This window comes from Physeter macrocephalus, chromosome 8 (genome assembly GCF_002837175.3).
Source record: "Physeter macrocephalus isolate SW-GA chromosome 8, ASM283717v5, whole genome shotgun sequence".
NCBI classification, from domain to species: Eukaryota; Metazoa; Chordata; class Mammalia; order Artiodactyla; family Physeteridae; genus Physeter; species Physeter macrocephalus.
In genome coordinates this window covers 81,734,763-81,757,722 of record NC_041221.1, presented here as the reverse complement: position 1 = coordinate 81,757,722, position 22,960 = coordinate 81,734,763, and the positions used below count along the sequence as shown (strand labels likewise).

General features: G+C 39.7%; 1 protein-coding gene across 3 annotated transcripts in view; it reads right to left on the bottom strand.

Annotated features, from left to right (window-relative positions):
• RASGRF2 (Ras protein specific guanine nucleotide releasing factor 2) overlaps nt 1-22,960 on the bottom strand; it is a 242,945-nt gene that overhangs the window by 138,851 nt on the left and 81,134 nt on the right. For all 3 annotated transcript variants that reach the window (XM_024122410.3, XM_024122413.3, XM_024122416.3), the window contains exons 3-7: nt 19,673-19,820; nt 17,318-17,407; nt 13,224-13,477; nt 8,225-8,304; nt 7,649-7,842 (exon numbers count right to left, since the gene is read on the bottom strand). In XM_024122410.3, coding sequence (XP_023978178.1) covers nt 7,649-7,842; nt 8,225-8,304; nt 13,224-13,477; nt 17,318-17,407; nt 19,673-19,820 — 766 coding nt within the window. The remainder of the gene's footprint in view (nt 1-7,648; nt 7,843-8,224; nt 8,305-13,223; nt 13,478-17,317; nt 17,408-19,672; nt 19,821-22,960) is intronic.

Genomic DNA, 22,960 nt, shown 5'->3' with positions numbered 1-22,960 from the left:
ATTCTATTGTATATATGTACCACAACTTCTTTATCCATTCGTCTGTCGATTGGCATTTAGGTTGCTTCCATGACCTGGCTATTGTAAGTAGTGCTGCAATGAACATTGGGGTACATGTGTCATTTTTTTAATTATAAATTTATTTACTTTTTTATTTATTTATTTTTGGCTGTGTTGGGTCTTCATTGCTGTGCGTGGTCTTTCTCTAGTTGCGGCAAGCGGGGGCTACTCTTCGTTGCGGTGTGTGGGCTTCTCATTGTGGTGGCTTCGCTTGTTGCAGAGCATGGGCTCTAGGCATGCAGGCTTCAGTAGTTGTGGCATGCAGGCTCAGCAGTTGTGGTGCACAGGCTTAATTGTTCCATGGCATGTGGGATCTTCCTGGACCAGGGCTCGAACCCATGTCCCCTCCACTGGCAGGTGGATTCTTAACCACTGAGCCACCAGGGAAGTCCCCTGCTGGAAGATCTTTAATCATAGTTTCAATTTCATTACTTGTGACTGGTCTGTTCATATTTTCTGTTTCTTCCTGGTTCAGTCTTGGAAGGTTATACCTTTCTAAGAATTTGTCCATTTCTTCCAGGTTGTCCATTTTATTGGCATAGAGTTGCTGATAGTAGTCTCTTATGATGCTTTGTATTTCTGCAGTGTCCGTTGTAACTTCTCCTTTTTCATTTCTAATTTTATTGATTTGAGTTCTCTCCCTCTTTTTCTAAAGGTTTATCAATTTTGTTTATCTTCTCAAAGAACCAGCTTATAGTTTTATTGATCTTTGCTATTGTTTTCTTTGTTTCCCTTTCATTTATTTCTGCTCTGATCTTTATTATTTCTTTCCCTCTACTAACTTTGGGTTTTGTTTGTTTTTCCTTCTCTAGTTCCTTTAGGTGTAATTTAGTAATGTATTGTTCAGCCTCCATGTGTTTGTATTTTTTATGTAATTTATTTCTAATCTCATAGCATTGTTGTCAGAAAAGATGCTTGATATGATTTTGTTAGCATTTGCCTTATGTATTGAGGTGCTCCTAGGTTGGGCACACCCAACCTAGGAGCACCTCAATACATATGTGCTGGGTGCACCTATATATATTTATAATTGTTATATCTTCTTCTTGGATTGATCCCTTGATCATTATGTGGTGTCCTTCCTTGCCTCTTGTAACATTCTTTATTTTAAAGTCTATTTTATCTGATATGAGTATTGCTACTCCAGCTTTCTTTTGATTTCCATTTGCATGGAATATCTTTTTCCATCCCCTCACTTTCAGTCTGTATGTGTCCCTAGGTGTGAAATGGGCCTCTTGTAGACAGCATATATATGGGTCTTGTTTTTGTATCCATTCAGCAGGTCTGTGTCTTTTGGTTGGAGCATTTAATACATTCACATTTAAGGTGATTATCAATATGTATGCTCCTATTACCATTTTCTTAATTGTTTTGGGTTTGTTTTTGTAGGTCCTTTTCTTCTTTTGTGTTTCCCACTTAGAGAAGTTCCTTTAGCATTTGTTTTTGAGCTGGTTTGGTGGTGCTGAATTCTCTTAGCTTTTGCTTGTCTGTAAAGCTTTTGATTTCTCCATCAAATTTTAATGAGATTGTTGCAGGGTACAGTAATCTTGGTTGTAGGTTCTTCCCTTTCATCACTTTAAATATATCACGCCACTCCCTTCTGGCTTGTAGAGTTTCTGTTGAGAAAGCTGTTAACCTTATGAGAGTTCCCTTATATGTTATTTGTCGTTTTTCTCTTGTTGCTTTTAATAATTTTTCTTTGTCGTTAATTTTTGTCAATTTGATTGCTATGTGTCTCGGTGTGTTTCTTCTTGGGTTTATCCTGCCTGGGACTCTCTGCACTTCCTGTACTTGGGTGGCTATTTCCTTTCCCATGTTAGGGAAATTTTTGACTATAATATCTTCAAATATTTTCTCGGATACTTTCTCTCTCTCTTCTCCTTCTGGGACCCCTATAATGTGAATGTTGGTGCGTTTAATGTTGTCCCAGAGATCTCTTAGGCTGTCTTCATTTCTTTTCATTCTTTTATTCTTTCTGCTGTTCCGTGGCAGTGAATTCCAACTTTCTGTCTTCCAGGTCACTTAGCCATTCTTCTGCCTCAGTTATTCTGCTATTGATTCCTTCTAGTGTGTTTTTTATTTCAGTTATTGTGTTGTTCATCTCTGTTTGTTTGTTCTTTAATTCGTCTAGGTGTTTGTTCTTTAATTCTTCCAGGTCTTTGTTAAACATTTCTTGCATCTTCTCGATCTTTGCCTCCATTCTTTTTCCGACGTCCTGGATCATCTTCACTATCATTATTCTGAATTCTTTTCCTGGATGGTTGCCTATCTCCACTTCATTTAGTTGTTTTTCTGGGGTTTTATCTTGTTTCTTCATCTGGTACATAGTCCTCTGCCTTTTAATTTTGTCTATCTTTCTGTGAATGTGGTTTCCATTCCACAGGCTACAGAATTATAGTTCTTCTTGCTTCTGCTGTCTGCCCCCTGGTGGATGAGGCTATCTAACTAATCATAATTTTTTAAAATTGGTTCATAGAGAAACAGATATAGTTATCAGCAAGTCACTTGAGTCTGTACTTTAGATTTATTTGGCTGTTTATGATTTTTTTTAAATTGACAATCCTACTGCAATGTTCTCTTTAAGAATTAAAACTTGGGAAAAGATATGTTTACCCTTATTACATTCTGATCCTGTTTCACCTTAACTCACCCCTGTAGCAGTAAAAAGTATTGTTTAATTAGATTATTTGTTTGTACTTTTGTTTATGAACAGACTATCTGAATTCTCTTAAAGGCAGAAACACCACCAACCCTGTGAAGGGTTTAACAGACCACAGTGGAGATTCAACTCGAGTTATATATGTTGATTTAACTCAACATATTTTTTACGGGCTTATAAGCTAAAAATTTTTAGAAAACAGGGGCAGTGTGTTAATTTTAATAAAAACCTGCATGAACAGCAGCTACCATAATGCTGCCCACAGTGGGTCAGATTGGGAGCTTAAGGTTGCATATGCACACAATCATCCAGCAAAACATAAGGATTATTTCCCCATTTTACGGATAAGGAAACAAGGCATGGAGAGGTTCCATAACTTGCCCAATGTGGCCTCATAGTAAATGGCAGGGCCAGCCACAAGCCTGGCTCTGACCAGTACACTAGTCCAGTAGGTCTCTTCTGCAGGGACGGGGTTCTTACTCAGCACTTAACAGGACTTCTAAGAATGAAGAAAGTAAAACAGCTTCCCAAGGCCCTGCTCTCTTGCAGGTGGTGGACTTCGTTGGGTTATTTGCTAATGTTTACTGAGTGCCCAGATTTATGCACTGGCACAGAGGGCAGCGCCATAAGCACAGACCTTGATCTGTAGCTCATACTCTGGGATCATGTCCTAGGGAATGTCATCCAGGTTTTGGAAGTGCAGACTCCTCAGTTATAGGAGGATGGGGCACAGGAGACCCCTCCCTCGGAAGCACATGGGAGGAGGCTTTCTGGCTCTCTATCCCATAAACTTCTCACTAAAACAGTTGGTTGGGACATTCCATTTGGTGAAGGCTCCTGGAATAAGTATGCTTTCAAATATTCCTTTTGCACAATGCCATGATTGATAAAAGTTTGCCTCTAAGTTAGTTCTACAAGAAAATCAAGGCAATCAATAGCTAATGTACTCATTTTTTTCATAACAAAGAGGGCAGAAGCGGGAGAGCCTGACTACTTATAATGCACTGAAAACCCACAAAACTAAGTTTAGTCAATAGCTTCATGATCCTCCCCCATTAATTAAATCTATTTTACAGAGCTCCTTGGCTAAGCTTCAAGTGGATGGATTTGAAAGTAACTGGCCCACCTCATTTTCTGGTGGAGAAACAAACAAACCTGAAATTACCAAAGAGTAGGCAAAGGACTTCTGCAGAGAGAAATGGACAGCTCACCAAAGAGCTCATCTGTATATTCAAGAACTGATTATAAATCTGTCCCCCTGAAACCAAGGATCATAGCACTGTCTAGGTGAATCACAATTCTTCTTTCAATTATGAAATAATACTTGTCACTTTATAGACACTAATTAGCTTGCTGTCCAGTTACAGTAAACAGGTGACTAGAGCAGGAAGTGGTTACTTTCTGGAAGACCTCTAAGAGTGCTATCTTTGTCAAAAGCAGATTTCATCATCTGCTGACCTATGGATGTATGAGCAGCTGAAGCCAATTTAAACAGTACCAGCCAAGCCTCTGTTTTTGCTAAATAAAAATTATGTTAATGACTACATTATTGTCTACAACAAATTTATTGGTAAAATGAACTTGTCTGATAGCTCAAATGAGGATACATTCACTGCATCATCAATTAAGGATAAGTTCACTATAATTCCTCCATGTTTCCATAGTTCAGCATAATTCATTGACAGCAACAACTGACTTACTCAACAAAGGGCCCAGGAAGAGGTAGAATATAACACTTTTCTAAATATACACAGGCTACCATACGACCCAGCAATCCCACTACTGGGCATATACCCTGAGAAAACCATAACTCAAAAAAAGTCATGTACCACAATGTTCATTGCAGCTCTATTTACAATAGCCAGGACGTGGAAGCAACCTAAGTGTCCATCAACAGATGAATGCATAAAGAAGATGTGGCACATATAAAAAAAAAGGTCATGAAGAACCTAGTGGCAGGACAGGAATAAAGACGCAGACCTATTAGACAATGGACTTGAGGACACAGGGAGGGGGAAGGGTAAGCTGGGAAAAAGTGAGAGAGTGGCATGGACATATATACACTACCAAATGTAAAATAGATAGCTAGTGGGAAGCAGCCACATAGCACAGGGAGATCAGCTCAGTGCTTTGTGACCACCTAGAGGGCTGGGATAGGGAGGGTGGGAGGGAGACGCAAGAGGCAGGAGAAATGGGGATATATGTATACGTATAGCTGAATCACTTTGTTATAAAGCAGAAACTAACACACCATTGTAAAGCAATTATACTCCAATAAAGATGTTAAAGTAAATAAATAAATATACACAGGCTAAAAGTTTCCAGTTACAGTACCTCTCTTTCCCCCTCTGCCCCCATACCAAACTTTGCCTCCATATGCAGACTTAAGAAAAATTCTGGGTAGTGGCCCCTTGGCATTATGAGCTAAGGTCACCTCTTCCATTCTCGTTCTACAGGAAAAAAGCATCACATCCCAGCCTCATCCCAAGGTAGCCAGCCTACACTGGAGCAAGGCAGATGTGCAGAAGTACCACCGCTAATATGATGTACTCCGAGGGAAGTAGATATAGCTGGACCATCTGAGGGAGCAAACACCTTCAGGACTCCTTAGTGAAAGGACCAAAAGGGAACAAGAAGGATAGAATGAACCTAGTAAAAACAACCTTCAAGTTTCTAGAAAGGGCAGTTTTCCCCCAAGTGTTCCATGTGGTCACTCCTAGGGAGAAGGCAGGAGGGAGAGACACCAAGGAGAATAAGGCCCTCAGGCAGCAATTCCAATGTTTTCCCCTCTTGGTCTGTTCAAAATAGCTACAGAGAAGTGAAATAGTTATGGAGAGGTAAATAAATAAGAGGACAACTCAGCACTCTTTCAATTTGCACATTTCTTGCAGTTGGACCAATTCTGGCTAAATTCTTTAAGTCTGAGGCCTTGCCCAGCATCTTTTGGTTACCCTGGTCTTAAAGAAACCAGAGAACCTCAACATCTGACCCTTCAGCTAAATTCTAGGATTTGGGGCCACCACAGTCTTGGAGGGAGGGATCCTAGACTATTAGAAAGCTCCTGGCAACACCACAAGTTGCCCAGCCCAAACTTCCAGAATCTGTCTAGTCCCCCAGAGAGCTAGGGCTCTGGGACAGAATTAGAGCTCAGCTGCCCCAATTTCAAAATTAAGACACAGAGATTCAGATTGGTTCAATTATGTTTCCCAATGCTATGAAGGGTGAGCAAGACATGCAGGTCTCCTAAACATTCTCAGTCCAATGGTCCTTTTCTGACATTATGGGAATTCCCTGGCGTCAATCAAAATGCCAAGTTGTTTTTATTGGGCTTAAACTCCAGGGGGAGGACGGAAGGTTGGTAGAAGAATATCTCAGCATTTTTAAGAAATCCAAAGGCCTTTGCAAGGCCCTACATTCAACCGTGTTTGGATACCTCACCTAAAATGCAAGTACAGTTCTGCCATTTTAAACCATTGAGAGATTCACACCAAGGGAGTTAAACAGTACTTGAAAAGACATTACTGGGCCTTCAGAAAGGGAGATGGGAACCTCTCTAAATGTGAACCTCTTCCACAATCCTACCTTTGTATGTTCATTTAAGCTGGGGGTTGCTAGGCAGATACAATTTAGGGTATTTAATCATAACCTAGAGGTAACTGCCAAAGATTCAAATAGAATCTTAGAACATTGAACTATATAAAATGTTTCACTGTAAATAAAAATCTTAAATTATAACTTTGTATAAGGTTTTTAAAAAGCAATTTTTTTCTTTATAGTTTTTCTGGTGAAATATTTGTTCAGAGAGGCAAAGAGTTAAACAATTCAGTTGCACAGGAGAAAAAAAAAACACAATAACTGTATAAAGTTTCACTCTACTTAGGTTGTTACAAATGCACCGTTTTGGTTTTGAAAAAATCTCACTAAACTTCTATGGTGACTTCCAGGATTTCAGTCAGGAGTGAAAAACTTTAAGACGAACAATTATGAACCAGAATGTCATTTCTCCCTGAGGCTACAAAATGATCAGCTGGGGTCAGAGAGGCTGGTTCCAGGGGACAAAGCTCTCCACAGAAACCGTAACACACATGATTAGGAGAATCATTTTGCCACATGACAGTTTGGAAGCCTGGCCAGAAGCCCCACAAATTCCACAATGGGAACGCTCAAGCTTTTCCGAAAGAACAGAATCAACACTTTTTAAAAGGACAGGAGATTCAATTCACATTTTGGCCTCTGCAGTTCTCACTAAAGAGCGGTAAAGTCTTAGATATAGGAAAGAATGCAAGTGTACTTGATCCTTTGGGTTGCTCTAATCCCCAAAAGTGAAGGTCAGGACAAGCCCCAGCCTCACTGCAGCAACCTGACTAGGGGCCAAGAGTCCCCAGGCCTGGCCATTTCCTCTGGCTCCTTTGTCTCCACAGCCTCTGTGACAGGGAAGGTCCTCCTTTTGCTCTGCAGAGCTCCAGCCAAGGAAGACTCAGCAGCAATCACAACAGGGCAGGAAAACAAGCACCTTCCCAGAAGTCCTTCCACTCCCCCGGAACCTTTTATGCAACCAGCACGCACTGGAACATTTGCACAGCATCCTATTTCTGTAAACCTAATAATATTTTTAAACACGCTGGAGGAGGAGACTCCATGGAAGCGGTCTGTGAGGAATCTTTCTATAAGGAGAAATTTGTGCCGCTTTTCAAAAAAATCATTCCTTATTTGTCTCAAAAATTCCTGATTTTCTTACATACACTAGACAGACTAGAGAGAGTATGTGTGGCATAAATTTATCTCAGGGTCAAGCTCAAGATGACAGATGATGGATATGTGCTGTAACTCCCCACAGGGAATACTTGCACATATCACGCTGGTCACACTGGGTATCAGTCATATCGAGCTGGAACCAATGACTTACAAAATGCATCCCAGGTGACTTACCTGAAACATTGGATAGGTCAAGAACGTCTCCAGCATCCTCCCCTCACAGGCAGGGTTAGCTTCGTACTGTTTTAAGAGTTTGTCAAAATCTCTGTTTTGCTTACAATTGGCGAGCACTTGGAGGCTGTACTGGTGATTACGCACAAATTCTTGATAAATGTTCAGCATGGGGAGCAAAATATCAAACAGATCAGCTGGAAAAAAGAAGTAAACATGGCAGTTTCTCTTGATCCTCTGTAAACTATCCAAAGTACAGGGAGAAACTGTTCACTCTGCAGGAATGACAGAGAGCAGCTCCTGGCACCAGGTGTCACACTACATGGCCCCAGTCCAGCTGCCTGAATGACTGACCTGGTAGAACACATCCCACAGTAGAGCCCGACTCTAGCCCCCAAAGAACCATGACGGACCAGGGGAAAGGATCAAAAGGGCGATGAGACAGAGTCCCAGTGCCTGAGGAAGCTCACAGATCATTATGGAAATTCAGACAGCTTAGGTCGAATAACATTGAAGCTATTTTACTCTAACTGTAGCCATATTAAGAGGAAATCTTCTCTCTCTAAAGCATGGACTTACCTAAAATTAAAGTAGGCCAATTGGCTATCCTTGCCTTCAGTCCTTGATGAAATATTTCATGAAGAAACATGATGGTTTCACTATAAAAAATGAAAATATAATTTGGTCACTGCAAAGAGTCCATTTGGTTAAAGAAGTCCATTGAGTCCTTAAATCTTTCATAAATACATGATATTCATGTCTCTGAGGGCCTCCAAACTCTACACCCAATAATGACATGGATTATACCCGCTCTCACAAAGCAATTTATCTTTCAGACAACCTGAAAACCTCAAAGAAAATTCTGAGCTAAGCCTCAAATTTTGGAAGATGGTAAGCACCAAATCACTGTCATATAACCCTCTTTATCGATTTATAATAAAAACAGCTTTCTACTGTTAGGATGTAGCCCGTCTTCAACAGATAATCACAAAATTAGTTATGATCCTTCTCTCTTCAGATTTAATTCTAGATGCTAACTCGGGAAAAGCTCTCTTTCACTAAAATGAGTTTTGACAGGAGAGAGGGGAAAAGACTTGACAGACGTCTACCATTACCACTCCTAAGACACCCATGACAGAAATGTAGAGGAATCTTCTAAAAAGGATGGAGCCTATACAGATATACTAAACTGAAGAGACACAAACACATAAATTAGAGATCCAAATTTCTAAAAGGTTCAAGAAGGGTAGTTACCAAAGTAACATTTGCTTTCTCCTCACTAGAAGAAAGGAGAACATTTGCTTTCTCCTCATTCCTACTGGAATGAGCCTTTGAAGGCTCTTCTGAACTACCACATCAGCACAATCAAATACAGGATTATTCATATCAGTGAAATACTTTGGTCTGTTGTAAGTCCAATTCCACTACAAGAAACATCAATGGGAAGTCCCTACTATTTCCAAATGGTCCATGAAACACAATAGACACTGCTTAAAGACTGTGATTTGTTTTTCTTGGATAGAAATTTTAACTAAGCAGTGTTTGTTGTTTAATGATTTCAATCAAAATCTAGTTTGGTAGATACTGTAGATTAGTCTTTCAATCTCCATTCCATCCCCCTTCTAGGTGGAGAGGATAGAGAGGTGAAACTATACTTCCCAGGCTCCCTTGCAGATAGGGATCTAGATGTAAATTCAGTTCCACGCATAGATGCACTTGGTAAGACATGGAAGGCATTATATTTTTTAAGTATAAACTCTGTGTTGAAATTCAAAATAATTGATCTGCCTAGGACTTCGATTTCAGAAGCAAGGAAAGAGAATGTAGTTAAACAACAGAAATGAAAACAAACATCCGATAAGCCTCACCTCTAAAAACATAACTCTTCAAATCTCCATCTGGGACCAAGTATAGTAAATAATTGCTAATCTGTATGAAGAGCTTATGGCTTTCCAAAAAGAGGCACAGTATCTTGATTCAGAATTTAAACAATATGACAGACCTGGCCTTCCACATTGCAGATAGGAAATCCAGTGGAAACATCCCTAGAGGTAGCATAAGACCAATGTGGTACAGGCTTTGATGGCATCGCTATCAGGTACATTCACACTTCTGTCCATTTCCATTAGAACTGCTGAAACTGCATACTTAGGAGACTGAAGTATCATCAAAATGCTACCTGTATAGCCTGAGGATAAAGAGCTACGCCTCATTCCCTTAGGACATCTCACACACTTGAGCGGAGCCACTGCCGCCCAACGTGGGGAAACCTCTCAACAGAAAAGCTTAGGTTTTAATCTTATGCTATCAGACTACCGCCCATCATCCTTCCATTTTCCAGTCTTCTACAGACCCCGAGCCACTCTTTTAACGCCTTGAGCTCTTAGCTCCCAGATCACTGTCAGCCCTTTCCCCAACACTACTCTTGTCATAATTTTTGGTGACTGCAATACGCACACAAACAACATTCCAATGACGTAGCCTCTCTCGGGTCTTTGAACTTCTTCCTCTAAGGATCCTGTCTTCCATTGACCTCAGTCAACACTACCTTAATCGTACTCTAGACCTTGTCATTGTCAATAACTGCATCCCCTTCCCTATCTCAGTTTCAGGCACACTATTCTACAACCATCTCCTTATCTTTGAGTTCATTGCCTTTGGAAACCTGACTCCCAAAATCCCTTCCCACCACCAGGACCTGAATCCATTGATCCTGCCACCTTATCGCTGACCAAAACCCCTTCACAAGATCATTTCCTTCTTGGAACAGTTTAGATTTCATGGCTCAGTGTTATAATCCCTTCCTTCCATACACCTTCAACTCCCTTATTCTTTTCTCACTTCATCATAGTAATCTCGCACAATACCAGTACCAGTTAAACCCAGCCCTTCACCCACTCTGCACCTGCACCCATGCACCTGAAAGTGGCTAAAGAATATACAGCTACTCACCGTAGTCATAACCACGAGCCTAATATGGGCTTTTAGCGCTACCTAGCAGTTATATTACACTTCCCTCATCCCATCCATTCAGTTTTTTGCTCCTTGATCACTATTTTATACTTTTTCCTCTCTTCCCTGACCCTAACACTTCCCTCCCATCAGCACTGTTACCCGATGTCCTTGCAGGTAGGACCTGCATATGTGTCCAGTACTGTTCCTTCCCTGTCCACCTAATTCCAATCTCTTGACTTATTCACCACATTCTATCCACTTCTGCCTATGCAAGTTTACTGCTCCAGCAATTCTGCCCTCTCTTTCCTACATCATTCCCTCCCTCATTATTGGTGTCATTTTTATCCCATCTAAACACACACACACACACGCGCGCACACACACACACACACACACACACACACACACACACACACACACACACACCTTTATATTTTTACATTTACTTCCAGGCACTACCCTGTTTCTCTGATCCTCTTTATAGCAACCTCCTTGAAAGAGTTCTCTCTACCAATTCTCTCCAATTCCAATTCCCCTATTATCACCTAATCAGGCTTTGGTCCCCCATTAAAGTTACCAATATGCTCCAAGTTGTTAACCCCACAGTCAGTTCTCAGTTCTTATTTTATTTGACCTTTTTAACACAGTTGCTCATTCCCTCTTGCCTTGGTTTCCAGGACAGCTCATCTCCTGGTTTGCATCCTACAACCCTAGCTGATCCTCTTCATTCTCATTTGATGGCTCTTCATATTCCTAACCTCTAAATGTTGGCATGTCCCAGGGCTCAGTCCTTGGTCCTCTTCTCTCATTCATTTGTGCTTACTTCCTTGGTAATCTCATTCAGACTAACAGTTTTCAATACTATCCATATGCTAGTAGACTCCCAAATGTATACCTCCAGCCCTGAAATCCAGACTAACAGCCAATCCTGCTCACTTGATTTCTACATTTGGAATGGCTAACAGCATCTCAGACTTGACAGGTCAAGATAAAAACTCTTCATCTTTTCCGCTAAACCTGTTCTTATGTCAATCTTCCCCACTTAATAAATAGCAACTCCATCCTTCTAGTTGTTCAGGTCAAAATCCTTGGACTTTTCTGCAAAATCCACATCAAACTCAGCAACAAATCTTATTGGCTCTACATTAAAAATATACCCAGAATTCAATCACTTATCAGTACTTCCATTACAATCATCTCTTGCTTAGACTATTGCAATAGCCACCTAACAGGTCTGCCGGCTACAGTCACCTCTCACCTGGTTTATTGAAATAGCCATGAAACTGATCTCCCTACAGTCTATTCTCAACAGAGAACCCAGAGTGAACTTTTAAAACATGTCATATCATGCTACTTTTCTCCTCAAAACCCCACCAATCTCTCCCCATCTCATTTAGAGTAAAAGCAAACATCTTTACAATGTCCTACTGTTATCTCTCTGACATGCCCCTTCACCCACACTGACCTTGGCAGTTCCTCAAACAAGCAAGGCTGGCGTGCTCCAGCCTCAGGCCCTCTGCACAGATGGTCTCCTCTGCATCACTCTTCCCCCAGGTAGCCACATGGCTAGCACCCACTGCAATCTCTGCTCAAATATCAACTTATCTTTGAGGCCTTCCTAAAGATTGGCTAGAGAAACTATGGGACATTCACATAATGTAATAGCATGTAGCAATTTTTTTAAAAATATAATGCACTTTAGATAGCAGTATGGAAAGATGTCCAGGATATATTAAGTGAAAAAAGCAGGTATATATTAAAGTACTTGCCTTTTGTGTAAGAAGGGGGGAAATAAGACTGTGTATTCATGTTTGATTGATCTACATCAAGAAACACTGAAAGGATATAAACAAAACTAATGAAAACAGTTACAGATAGCAAGTGAGGAAAATGGGGTGGGCAGAGACAGAGTTAAGAGTGAGACTTCTAACTGCTGTTTGATGTTTTCACGTTGTTAGATAATTTTTTGAACCATGTAAATGAATTATCTACTCAAAAACAAATAAATAACTAAAATTTTAAGTAAAATATCCAAGCAGTCCCTTTCCTCCCTTCTCCCCTTTCCTTCTTTATTTCTTCCACAGCACTCATCACCATATAAAATACTGCATCTTTCACTTATTCACTATTCATTGTCTATATTCCCACATCAAAATTTAAGTTCCATGAAGGCAGGGACTTTCTGCTTTGTTCACTGATGAATCCTCAGCAGTAAAGGCACTATAAATATTTACTGAGCAAATAAATTTACTAGAGATTCTCAGGCCCTCTGTCAGTTTTTGTTCTTCCTAAAGTACTTCTGTATAGATTACATGTAAAGACGCATTAATCACTCCATTTCCCTCAGTTTATGAAGGAGAGAATCCTCCCCAGCACACGCTCAATAACAAGAAAACATACGTAGAATAGAGAAGAAAAAGAGAAAACTAGATGCCAAGATTCAAGATAAAGATATGAAAATTGGGGGTAATAATGAAACACCAATGATAGCTTTCTTATTTTCAATATCATAAGCTCATAAAGGTGAATTTATAACTCTTCTTTTAAGTAAGTAAAGTAAAAATTCTTTTAAGAAGTACAAGTAGGTTTTTCACATGGCTCTTTAATTTATGCCAAGACAAACCTGTTGAGAAAAATACTGCTGACATCATCGTGGCTGATGGGGGGCTTCTTGGAGCTGGCCGCCATGCGCAGGGGCCGCAGGAAGCCGTTGACCAGGATGTAGAGCTGGTGAACGTACTCCGACTCGGCCTCAACCATGGTGAACACAATCTGGTTTCTCTTCCTCATACTTTCAGCATGAGGGGAACAAATGTAATCCTGCACAATGGTCTTCCATTTCCTTCTACATAACCATCCTCGCATGAAGCTCTGAACCTACAGAACAACAACAACAAAACAAAAAACAAAACAAGAATCTCAGAGCAGTGTGAGACAGCTTTCTTAAGCCAGTCAGTGGGTGTCCATCCTGTGCCATACAAACCCTGCTCTTTCATTGGTGCGCTGGTGAGCCCACCACCAGAATAAATAATGTCAGGCTTTGGACCAGATAGCAGAAAAAAGATGATTTTAAAATAATATTTTTCTCAGCTTCACAAGTTTCTTCCACTGTTTAAGCTGTTTAAGCCTGCCTATAAGGACATCAGAAATTAATAATATAACATATTTAGTTGTTAACATTTCAAGAAAGGAATAAACTAAAGGTTTATTCTTTAACAACATAAAACCAGATGTTAAAATTTTTTTAATTGTGGTAAAAAACACACATAAAGTTTACTATCTTAATAATTTTTAAATGTATAGGTCAGTAGTGGTACGTATATTCACATTGTTGTAGAAACAGAGCTCTGGAACGTTTTCATCTTGCAAAACTCAAGCTCTATAACTAATTAAACAACAACTCTCCATTTCCCCCTTCCTTCAGCCCCTGGCAACCACCATTCTACTTTCTGTTTTTATGAATTTAATTACTTTAGGTACTCATATAAGTGGAATCATACAGTATCTGTCTTTTCGTGACTGGCTTATTTCACTTAGCATAATGTCCTTAAGGTTCATCCACGTTGTAGCATGCGTCAGGATTTCCTTCCTTTTTAAGGCTGAATAATATTCCATAGTATATATGTACAACATTTTGTTTATCCATTTATCTGTTGATGAACATTTGGGTTGCTTCCACTTCTTGGCTATTGTGAATAGTGCTGCAATAAACACAGGAGTGCAAATATCTCTTCAAGATCCTGCTTTCGATTCTTTTGGATATATACCCAGAAATGGGATTGCTGGATCATATGGCAGTTTTATTTTTAATTTTTTGAGAAACCACCATACTGTTTTCCATAGCAGCTGAACCACTTTACAATCTCACCGACAGTGCAAAAGGATTCCAATTTCTCTGTATCTTCACCAGTACTTGTTATTTTGGGAGATTTTTTTGATAGAAGCCATCCAAGTGGGTGTGAGGTGATATTGCACTGTAGTTTTGATTTGTATTTCTCTGATGCTAGTGATGCTGGTCATCTTTTCATGTGTTAGTGATTTCTCTAAAAAATCACCTTTGAGAGAAATGTCTATCATCTTTAGAGAAACGTCTATTCAGATCCTTTGCTTATTCTTTTTTTTTTTTTTTTTTTTTTTTTGCTGTACGCGGGCCTCTCACTTCTGTGGCCTCTCCCGTTGCGGAGCACAGGCTCCGGACGCGCAGGCTCAGCGGCCAAGGCTCGTGGGCCCAGCCGCTCTGCGGCATGAGGGATCCTCCTGGACCGGGGCACGAACCCGCGTCCCCTGCATTGGCAGGCGGACTCTCAACCACTGCGCCACCAGGGAAGCCCCCTTTGCTTATTCTTAAATCGGGTTTGATTTTTTTGTTATGACTGAGTTTTTTTTTTAATTAAGCTTAAAAAATAAGTGTTAGAGATCAGTTCATAAGACCCCTTCTTTTTATACATGAATAAACGTGAAGGCCAAGTCTAGTTGCAGCTTTCTTGTGTGGTTAGTCATACAGGAATGACTTGGCCTTCTTTTACCTGCTTTTTGTTAACTATAAGGACTCTCTTTTTCAGCCACATGGGCAAAACACATGTTAACAATTTACAATGGTGTTATTTTGTGGAAAAACAAAAACAAAACAACAACAAAAACCAGAAATAAAACTTAAGATCAATTTTGTAGGAACATGAAAGGCTCTAAAATTGATCTGAATTCCCTAGATATGATTTGAAAAATAACAGGCAAACTGGACAAAGTGCACTGGCCTTTGCGTTTCAGCCAACAAACATTTACTGAGAGTCTTTTAAATGCCCAAGTAAATGCTGTGTGCTAAGCAGATAGGTATATGTCATAATCCTTAACCCAAAGGCTCTGCTACTAACCTACTGGGTGAACTTGAACTCTGGGCTCCATTTCCTTATCTATAAAATAACTGACCAAAATATCTGAAGTCCTTTCTAAATATTAAAACAATTATATGATAATTTATTAGGATTTGTTACATCTAAGTAGCAGATTCAGCAACAAAGCAGGTTGCAAATTCATATATAATTAAAAGCATTAAATTACTACCAAATTTTTTTTAGTATCATTGTTTTCTTTTCAACACATTCTTATAGTTTTTATTTTTTTACACTATTTCACCCATATGGTCTAAATTATCATGCACTTAAACAACTACTCTTCTTTTGCAATATTTAAAATTCTCTCGTTTACCAACTGATGTCAGCATACTACCAATTTTTATAACAGGCATTCATACAGTTGCCATACCTCAAACAATAAAAATTAAACACATCTTAGTAGAATTATGTGGAGAAAATTATATGCATATTATTTGGAGAAATCTAATGGGAAATTTCTGTGAACCAATTTCAATTTTTGGTCTCTTGAAGTTAAAAAATTATGTTGATATTTGTCAAGATCAGAATAGAGAAACTAATTCATTTGTAAACATCCCTTTCCCACAGACATTAGTTTGACTGGGGACACAATGGACCATAGAGTTAAATTCAAAACCTATTTAACAAGTTCAAAAATGAGGTTTTAAAAAAATTATTTCTACTAAGAAATAGGAAGATAGAAACTGTAAAAATTGTGTATTTTATCATTATTCCTCCATTTAACAGAAGTATTTTCAAAAATCAACTTAACTGAGTTTTGTGTTAAATAAAATCTTTCTATTTACTTGGGCAGGTATTACCTGCTGAGCAAAAGCTGGCTTACTATCAGTTTCTACATTAGGACTTTACTACAATTGTTATTTTACTGATACCTCTGTTTATATGCAGCTGCATAAGCATTCATCTTGTAACAATAAAATAAAGCAAATTCAATTAAAAAATTTTTAAATTCCAAGAAAGGAATGTTGTTATTTTACTTTGTTATTTCTTGAAAACTGAAAACAGTGCAACTTAGCCCTAAGGAGCATTTCTATTTCAAATTCTGAGCAATATTTAAAGTTTTATTGCAACTGAAGGGGAATAATTACTTAGCATGAGAAAATAGGAATAAGAAAAAATTTAGAAGAAATAAAGTTCTTTAACTGTGAAGCTTTTCACATAATGTTAAAGCTGAGTAAGTGCTTTTATGCAGGACAATTAAGATTATGGAACTCAAAATCAAGATGATATAAAACAAACAAAGTAGACTAGAGTGAGTGCCAGGGTCTGGTGAATTGCAAAAGTTGTACAGTTGTAAATGACAATAAGGTGAAAAGAGCTGCTGATTATGTGGATGTTAAACAAGAAAGAAACAACAATAAACCAGAAACCTGAGCAGATGTATTGATTCACTCAATCTTCTCACACGTTCAAAACAAAACAAAAAATTCTCTAAATAAGCACTGAAGACTAAAGCTAAAAGAAATGTTTTTGAAATGCAATTTTAAAACTACTCCCCCCACATATAAAAGCAGCACAAAATCAGAAGGTTCAGCAGCACTTAAATAACCCAACTGGAGAACACTACTGTCTGGCTTCATGTCTGGCTTTGGCATCCTTCTCACAGAATCTACAAGTGGATTCCCAGAACTGGAAAGAAATCTCAAGCTGAAACTTTTCCAGAGAAGTAACCATGTGTGATCACTCTGAAGGGCAAGTCTGGGAGCCATCGGAAGAGAAATACCAAGATTGTTCCCAGCTCAAGAGTCAGGGTGGCAAAGACATCACTACAGAAAGACCACTGGTCACCACGCTCTCCCAAAGCTGGAAACCCCAAGCATCCTACCTTTTTAATCTTCTTGATGTCTGGATCCTCATCTTCTTGATTGCTTTGGTAAGGTCGCATTCGTTCCTTGGTTTTATTAAGAGCGACAATCTATAACACAAAATTGGTCCATTTCATGATTTAGGAAATTCTAGACTATAGCCATAAATCATAGGAATTTATGCCTACAGGCAGCTTATCCTCAGGAAATGTTCACTTTTTATGCACCTTATCTTCCTTCGGTGCTGAGGCAGGGGAAGCCTGAACTTCACCTCAAGCTTGTTTTGCTATGCTACTAACAAAAGTGCTTACAAGAAGTGACTGTGGAAAGTGTGAACTGGGATCTGGTTTAGAGAAATGTTAGTCCAAAACTGGGCCCTGACTGCCAGTGATGACCAGACCAAGGTCTTCTCAGCATCTCAGTGACATGTCAATCATCTCACCAAAGGCAGCTTTCCGTAATGCCCTGTGATCTCCAAATGCAGTGACACTCAGCTCAAAGCCCTTGCTTCCTATAATCAGCCTGTGGCCTTCCAAGTACACACAGTATAGCACTCACAGATCTCCTTGGGAAAATGGTAACTGCAAAAGGAACTTCAGAGCCCAGGGGTTGGTCCAAGCCAGCCAAGAAAGACAAAAAGGCAAAAAGAACTGAAACAACCTGGGATCTCTTTAAAGACCCAGCACAGTTCTGTGACCTACGAAGGGTGACTCGAAACCAGGCAGCCTCAGAACTACACTTAGTGATGACATTCCCTGGACTATCACTCAATTGCAGGCTCTTGGAAACTTAAGGACCTACTCAGATTTACTAACAAGCAAACACTTAAAACACTGGGGTTATAACTGCCCCCTCTGCCCTGTCTTTACATTTTGCCCCATTACCAAATACTCTCTTCTGCCATTTTTCTGGCAGGGAAGTGGGAAAATAAAAGGAGTAGGAAATAAGTTATGGTTCCTGTCAAGCGACCACACAAGACATACCTGCTACTGACAGTTTCTAGCTGCAATATATATTCAGACTAAAATAGAACAGAGTGAAGACAGAGAAGCACACACAAATAAATATTGGGGAACATCGCTTGGTGCTGAGTTCCTCTCACGGAGTAAATGCCAACCTCTTTCACTCAGCAGACAAGCATCTGCTCCAGCTAACTGTGGCAAAGACAGAACACAATAATTTTGTTTTAAATTACAGTGCCTGATATAGTCTTTTAAGATGCAGGTTTGTTAAGTTTTCTGTTGTTGTTTTCACTATCTCAGATTTCAGGGTTGGATCGGGAAGTTAACAGCACTAATGATACGGTGAACAGTCTGCAACTTATCATCATCAGAGAGGCAATCATATCCCAATAGGAATCAGCTTATACCCATGCGCTATCTGCTGGAGGTGATGTACACAGGCAGCAGGAGGTGAAAACCCTCCCAGGATTTGCACAGTATGTCTTAGAAGAAGACGTGAGGAAATGGAGAAGAAAATGTTGAATGACAGAAAAACGACAAGAAGTTACCAAGGCTGAGGAGCTGTACTGTTTCTGTCAACAAGGATACAGTTAGTAGTAGTAGGTTTCATTCTGTCCTATTCTTTTCTTTGGAGCTAAGAAGACACTACTGCACCACCGGTCAAAAAGAGTAGAAAAACCTCATTTGCTATATTCCTCTTCAATTCTTCAGATATTGATCACTTCCCACAAGGCATGACAGGACAGCAAGGGAAGGTATACTCAGGTTTCTGTATACAGACGGAGGCGCCTCGGAGACAAGGGAGGACCCAGACACACGACCATGGCTGCTGGCTCCACGACCACCTTCTGCTCTCACTGGAGTCAGTCTCACTACCTGGGGGTACAGAGCCTGAGGAGTTTTTAAACTTGGAGTGGGGCTGGAAGTGAATTCCAACTTCAGGAAAAAATGCACCCTAGCATTATGTCTTATACTTTAATGAGTTTTTCAAAATTCTAGAGGGCAGAAGGTTGGACTCCTGAGCTTGAGAAAAAGTCAAGACTTTCTGAATTCATGTTTGGACCTGCCTTAGTTGTCATTCGGACTTGAACTGAATCCACGACAGACTCACAATTATCATTACCATGAGTCAATCTGAAAAACAGTTAAATATTACAGTCAACTCTTGAATAGTCAAGCAAATGAAGGACATCAGGAGCACAAATAATTTTAAAATAGCATATTATCCTGATATTTTACTGTAGCGTATTTACCTAATCCTAACATAGACAATACATTCACTTCTCATGTATGTGTTGATGGCAGAGGAACTAAATTTGGGATCAAAATTTTGCCCTGATAGGCCTTAAGTAATCATGAGGAGATGACAATAAACATGAAACAATGAGAAGGAATCTATCAACTGGGAAATACCTCTGATTTAAGCCTTTCGATTTCTGTATCTTGATCTTCAAGTTGATGTCGGAGTTGGTTAGCTGCAATTTTTTCTGTCTCTACGATCTGAACTAGATGAATGTACTTCTGCATTAACACTTCCCTCTCAATCAAAATGTCTGCATAACTTAAGAGAAAATTACAGTTAGTCACTGAGATATTGTTCTACTACAGTTTCATACAGAACAGCATACACTGCATTTATTTAAGAAGAAGCCATAAACATAGTTTGTTAGCTAACTCTACTTTATGTAAACATTAATGTTTGGCTTACACTTGGTATCCTTTAGCTATACAGAATTTGAATCATCATCATCTTATATAACCTTTAGAAGAGTTCATTTAACGATAGCTGCAACCCACAACTTAACGATAGCTGCGACCCACAACGTTGTCATATAAATGAGAAAGATGCAAAGAAAATCTATTGTTTTATAAAGAAAATAGTGGATCTCCTTTAACAAAAACTGAAGTCTTTGAATTGATGGCACATATTCAAACTCTTTTACTGGGTAAGGCACTAGCCAATCAGAATAGACCTGCAACCAAGCAGAATGAATGCAGGGACCATCAGAACAGGCACTGGCTGGAAAGAACGATGATGACTGTACCAGTGACCACCAGCCCAGCCTGGCTCTCGTTAGAATTATGAGACCATTGACTTCTCTCTTTCCAAAACCAACAGAGGCAAAAATTTCATTCTAAAAATAAGTGTAGATTACTGGGCCCTAAAATCATCAGCCTAACTTGTGTATACTTCTTTGCCCAAGTGTGAAAAAGGCAAAGTTCTCTCTTAGAGTTTTTTATTGATCTCTGTGGCACCTAGATTTTTGCTTCCAGATCTTCTTGCACTATTCAGGGTAGCAAAATGTATGTTCCTCCATTCACATAATCTTTCCCAAATGCTATGATAATAGTAACAAATAATAATAACTATTTATTGAGTGTGTAGGATGTACCACATATATTCTCATTCTCCCAGCAACTCCAAGAGATAGGCTTTATCACCCCAATTGTACAGAGAAAGAATCTGACCCTCACAGAGGTCACACAGCTAGAAGGTGGCAGAGCTGGGATTCAAATCGAGGTCTGTCTGACCCTAAGCCCATGTTCTTAACCACAAGCTAAACTGTCTCTCTAATGAGAAACAGCACACTGGATATAAAGAAGAATATTACAACAGACATGTTTTGAGATATCTGCCCACTTGAGATATCTTCTACCCACTTACCTCTTCTTTGAGAACCTGGGCTGTGGCAGCCATGTTTATAACACAAAATCTGCCCTCATGACCACACTTCACTGGTCTAAAAAAAAGATAACTGGCCCAAGCTAAACAAACTGGATTCTTTCTCCTTGGAATCTCGGATTGTGCCTCTGACTTATTTGCTTGAACTGAGATGATATGAACTTGGAAACTGAGGTTACTACTGTTGGTTAGCTATATTTGGCCACACCCATGCCGAAGCAAAGTAAGTCTGCTGAGAGAGGAAAGAATAAGCAGATGTTCAGAAAAACAGAGACAAGAGAGACAGAAAAGTAATAACTTCCTGGGTATCGGTTGGCTTCTAGTTTCTGGTTCCAGACCCTCATGATATCTGAATATAATTTTCCCCTTGGGTTTGGTGAGATACTAGTGCAGTTTCCACCTAATAACTTCTCCTTTTAACCTAAACTAGTTTGAAATATCTTTGTGTTACTTGGAACTAAAAGAGTCTTAAGACAGTTCTAAAATCACAATTTTAGTTCAATTATCTCACATTCTCAGCACTTACATCACGTGTGCCATTAGTGTTAGAAAAAAAATACATAGCATCAGCAATATTTTTAAGTCACTTGTTCTAAGAAATTACTCTAAGAGAGTAGAAAGAAAGGCTGTGTAAGTGTAAGTGGGAAGAGGGGGAAAGAAGAAAAAAAGAGTACAGTCTTCACAGAAATATGCTTTGGGGTACTTTAAAAGGAGAAAGTAATAACAGAGCATGAGAAAATTAGTTAATATAATGAAAATTCTGCCCTTTCTCATCAATTTTATTAGAAACATGCCAAATTTCTTACAAATATGTTAGATCAGTGTTAGGTAGCAAACGAGTATTTTATTTGCTCCTATAAAAAGAAAAAGTCCAGACCAGGATGTGCAGCTGAATTCATGCAGACTCATCACCGATATCTGCCTCCCTTCATTTCCAAGATCCCACTGAAATGCTAGGAAAATAGTTTCTGTTTAAAGAATGAAACCATAACAGCATTATAAAACAGGAAAATATGCTGTCAATAGACCAGAAGGTTTATGAAATTCCATAAAGAGGAAAACCAAGTAGAATCAGAGTGGTGGGAAAAGTAGAGCAAGGAAACGACACATGCAGACCCCTTGCAAAAGCATGGTCCCCGCCAAGAATGGCCAGAGATGCTCCAAGCCAGAATCAACAAATACAAAGGACGGGAGTGGGCAAGGGAACGATCATCAGGGTCTTTCATTAAAAAGTGAGAAAGTTGAGGTGCTGGCGCAGCCATTTCACACCTGGGAACTCGGGTCTCAAGAGGCCACCGGGGAACGCGGCCTCTGCATGCAGCACCCTACGAGCCAGTGAAACTAGACTAAGGACAAAGGACAAGAAAAAAAAAAAAAAGCCGTGTGGAGGACAGGCTCTTGGTGCTCCAGACAGGGGACAGGACTGTGCCACTGAGGTGGGAGAGACAGGTTCAGGACACTGGTCCACAAGAGACCTCCCAGCTCCACGTAATATCAAATGGTGGAAATCTCCCAGATATCTCCATCTCAACGCCAAGAACCAGCTTCACTCAACGACCAGCAACCTACAGTGTTGGACACCCTATGCCAAACAACTAACAAGACAGGAACACAGCCCCATCCATTAGCAGAGAGGCTGCCTAAAATCATAATAAGGCTACAGACACTCCCAAACACACCACCAGACGTGGACCTGCCCACCACAAAGACAATATCCAGCCTCACCCACCAGAACAAAGGCACCAGTCCCCTCCACCAGGAAACCTACACAACTCACTGAACCAACCTTAGCCACTGGGGACAGACACCAAAAACAACGGGAACTACGAACCTGCAGCCTGTGAAAAGGAAACCCCAAACACAGTAAGATAAGCAAAATGAGAAGACAGAAAAACACACAGCAGATGAAGGAGCAAGGTAAAAACCCACCACCTAACAAATGAAGAGGAAATAGGCAGTCTACCTGAAAAAGAATTCAGAATAATGATAGTAAAGATGATCCAAAATCTTGGAAAGAG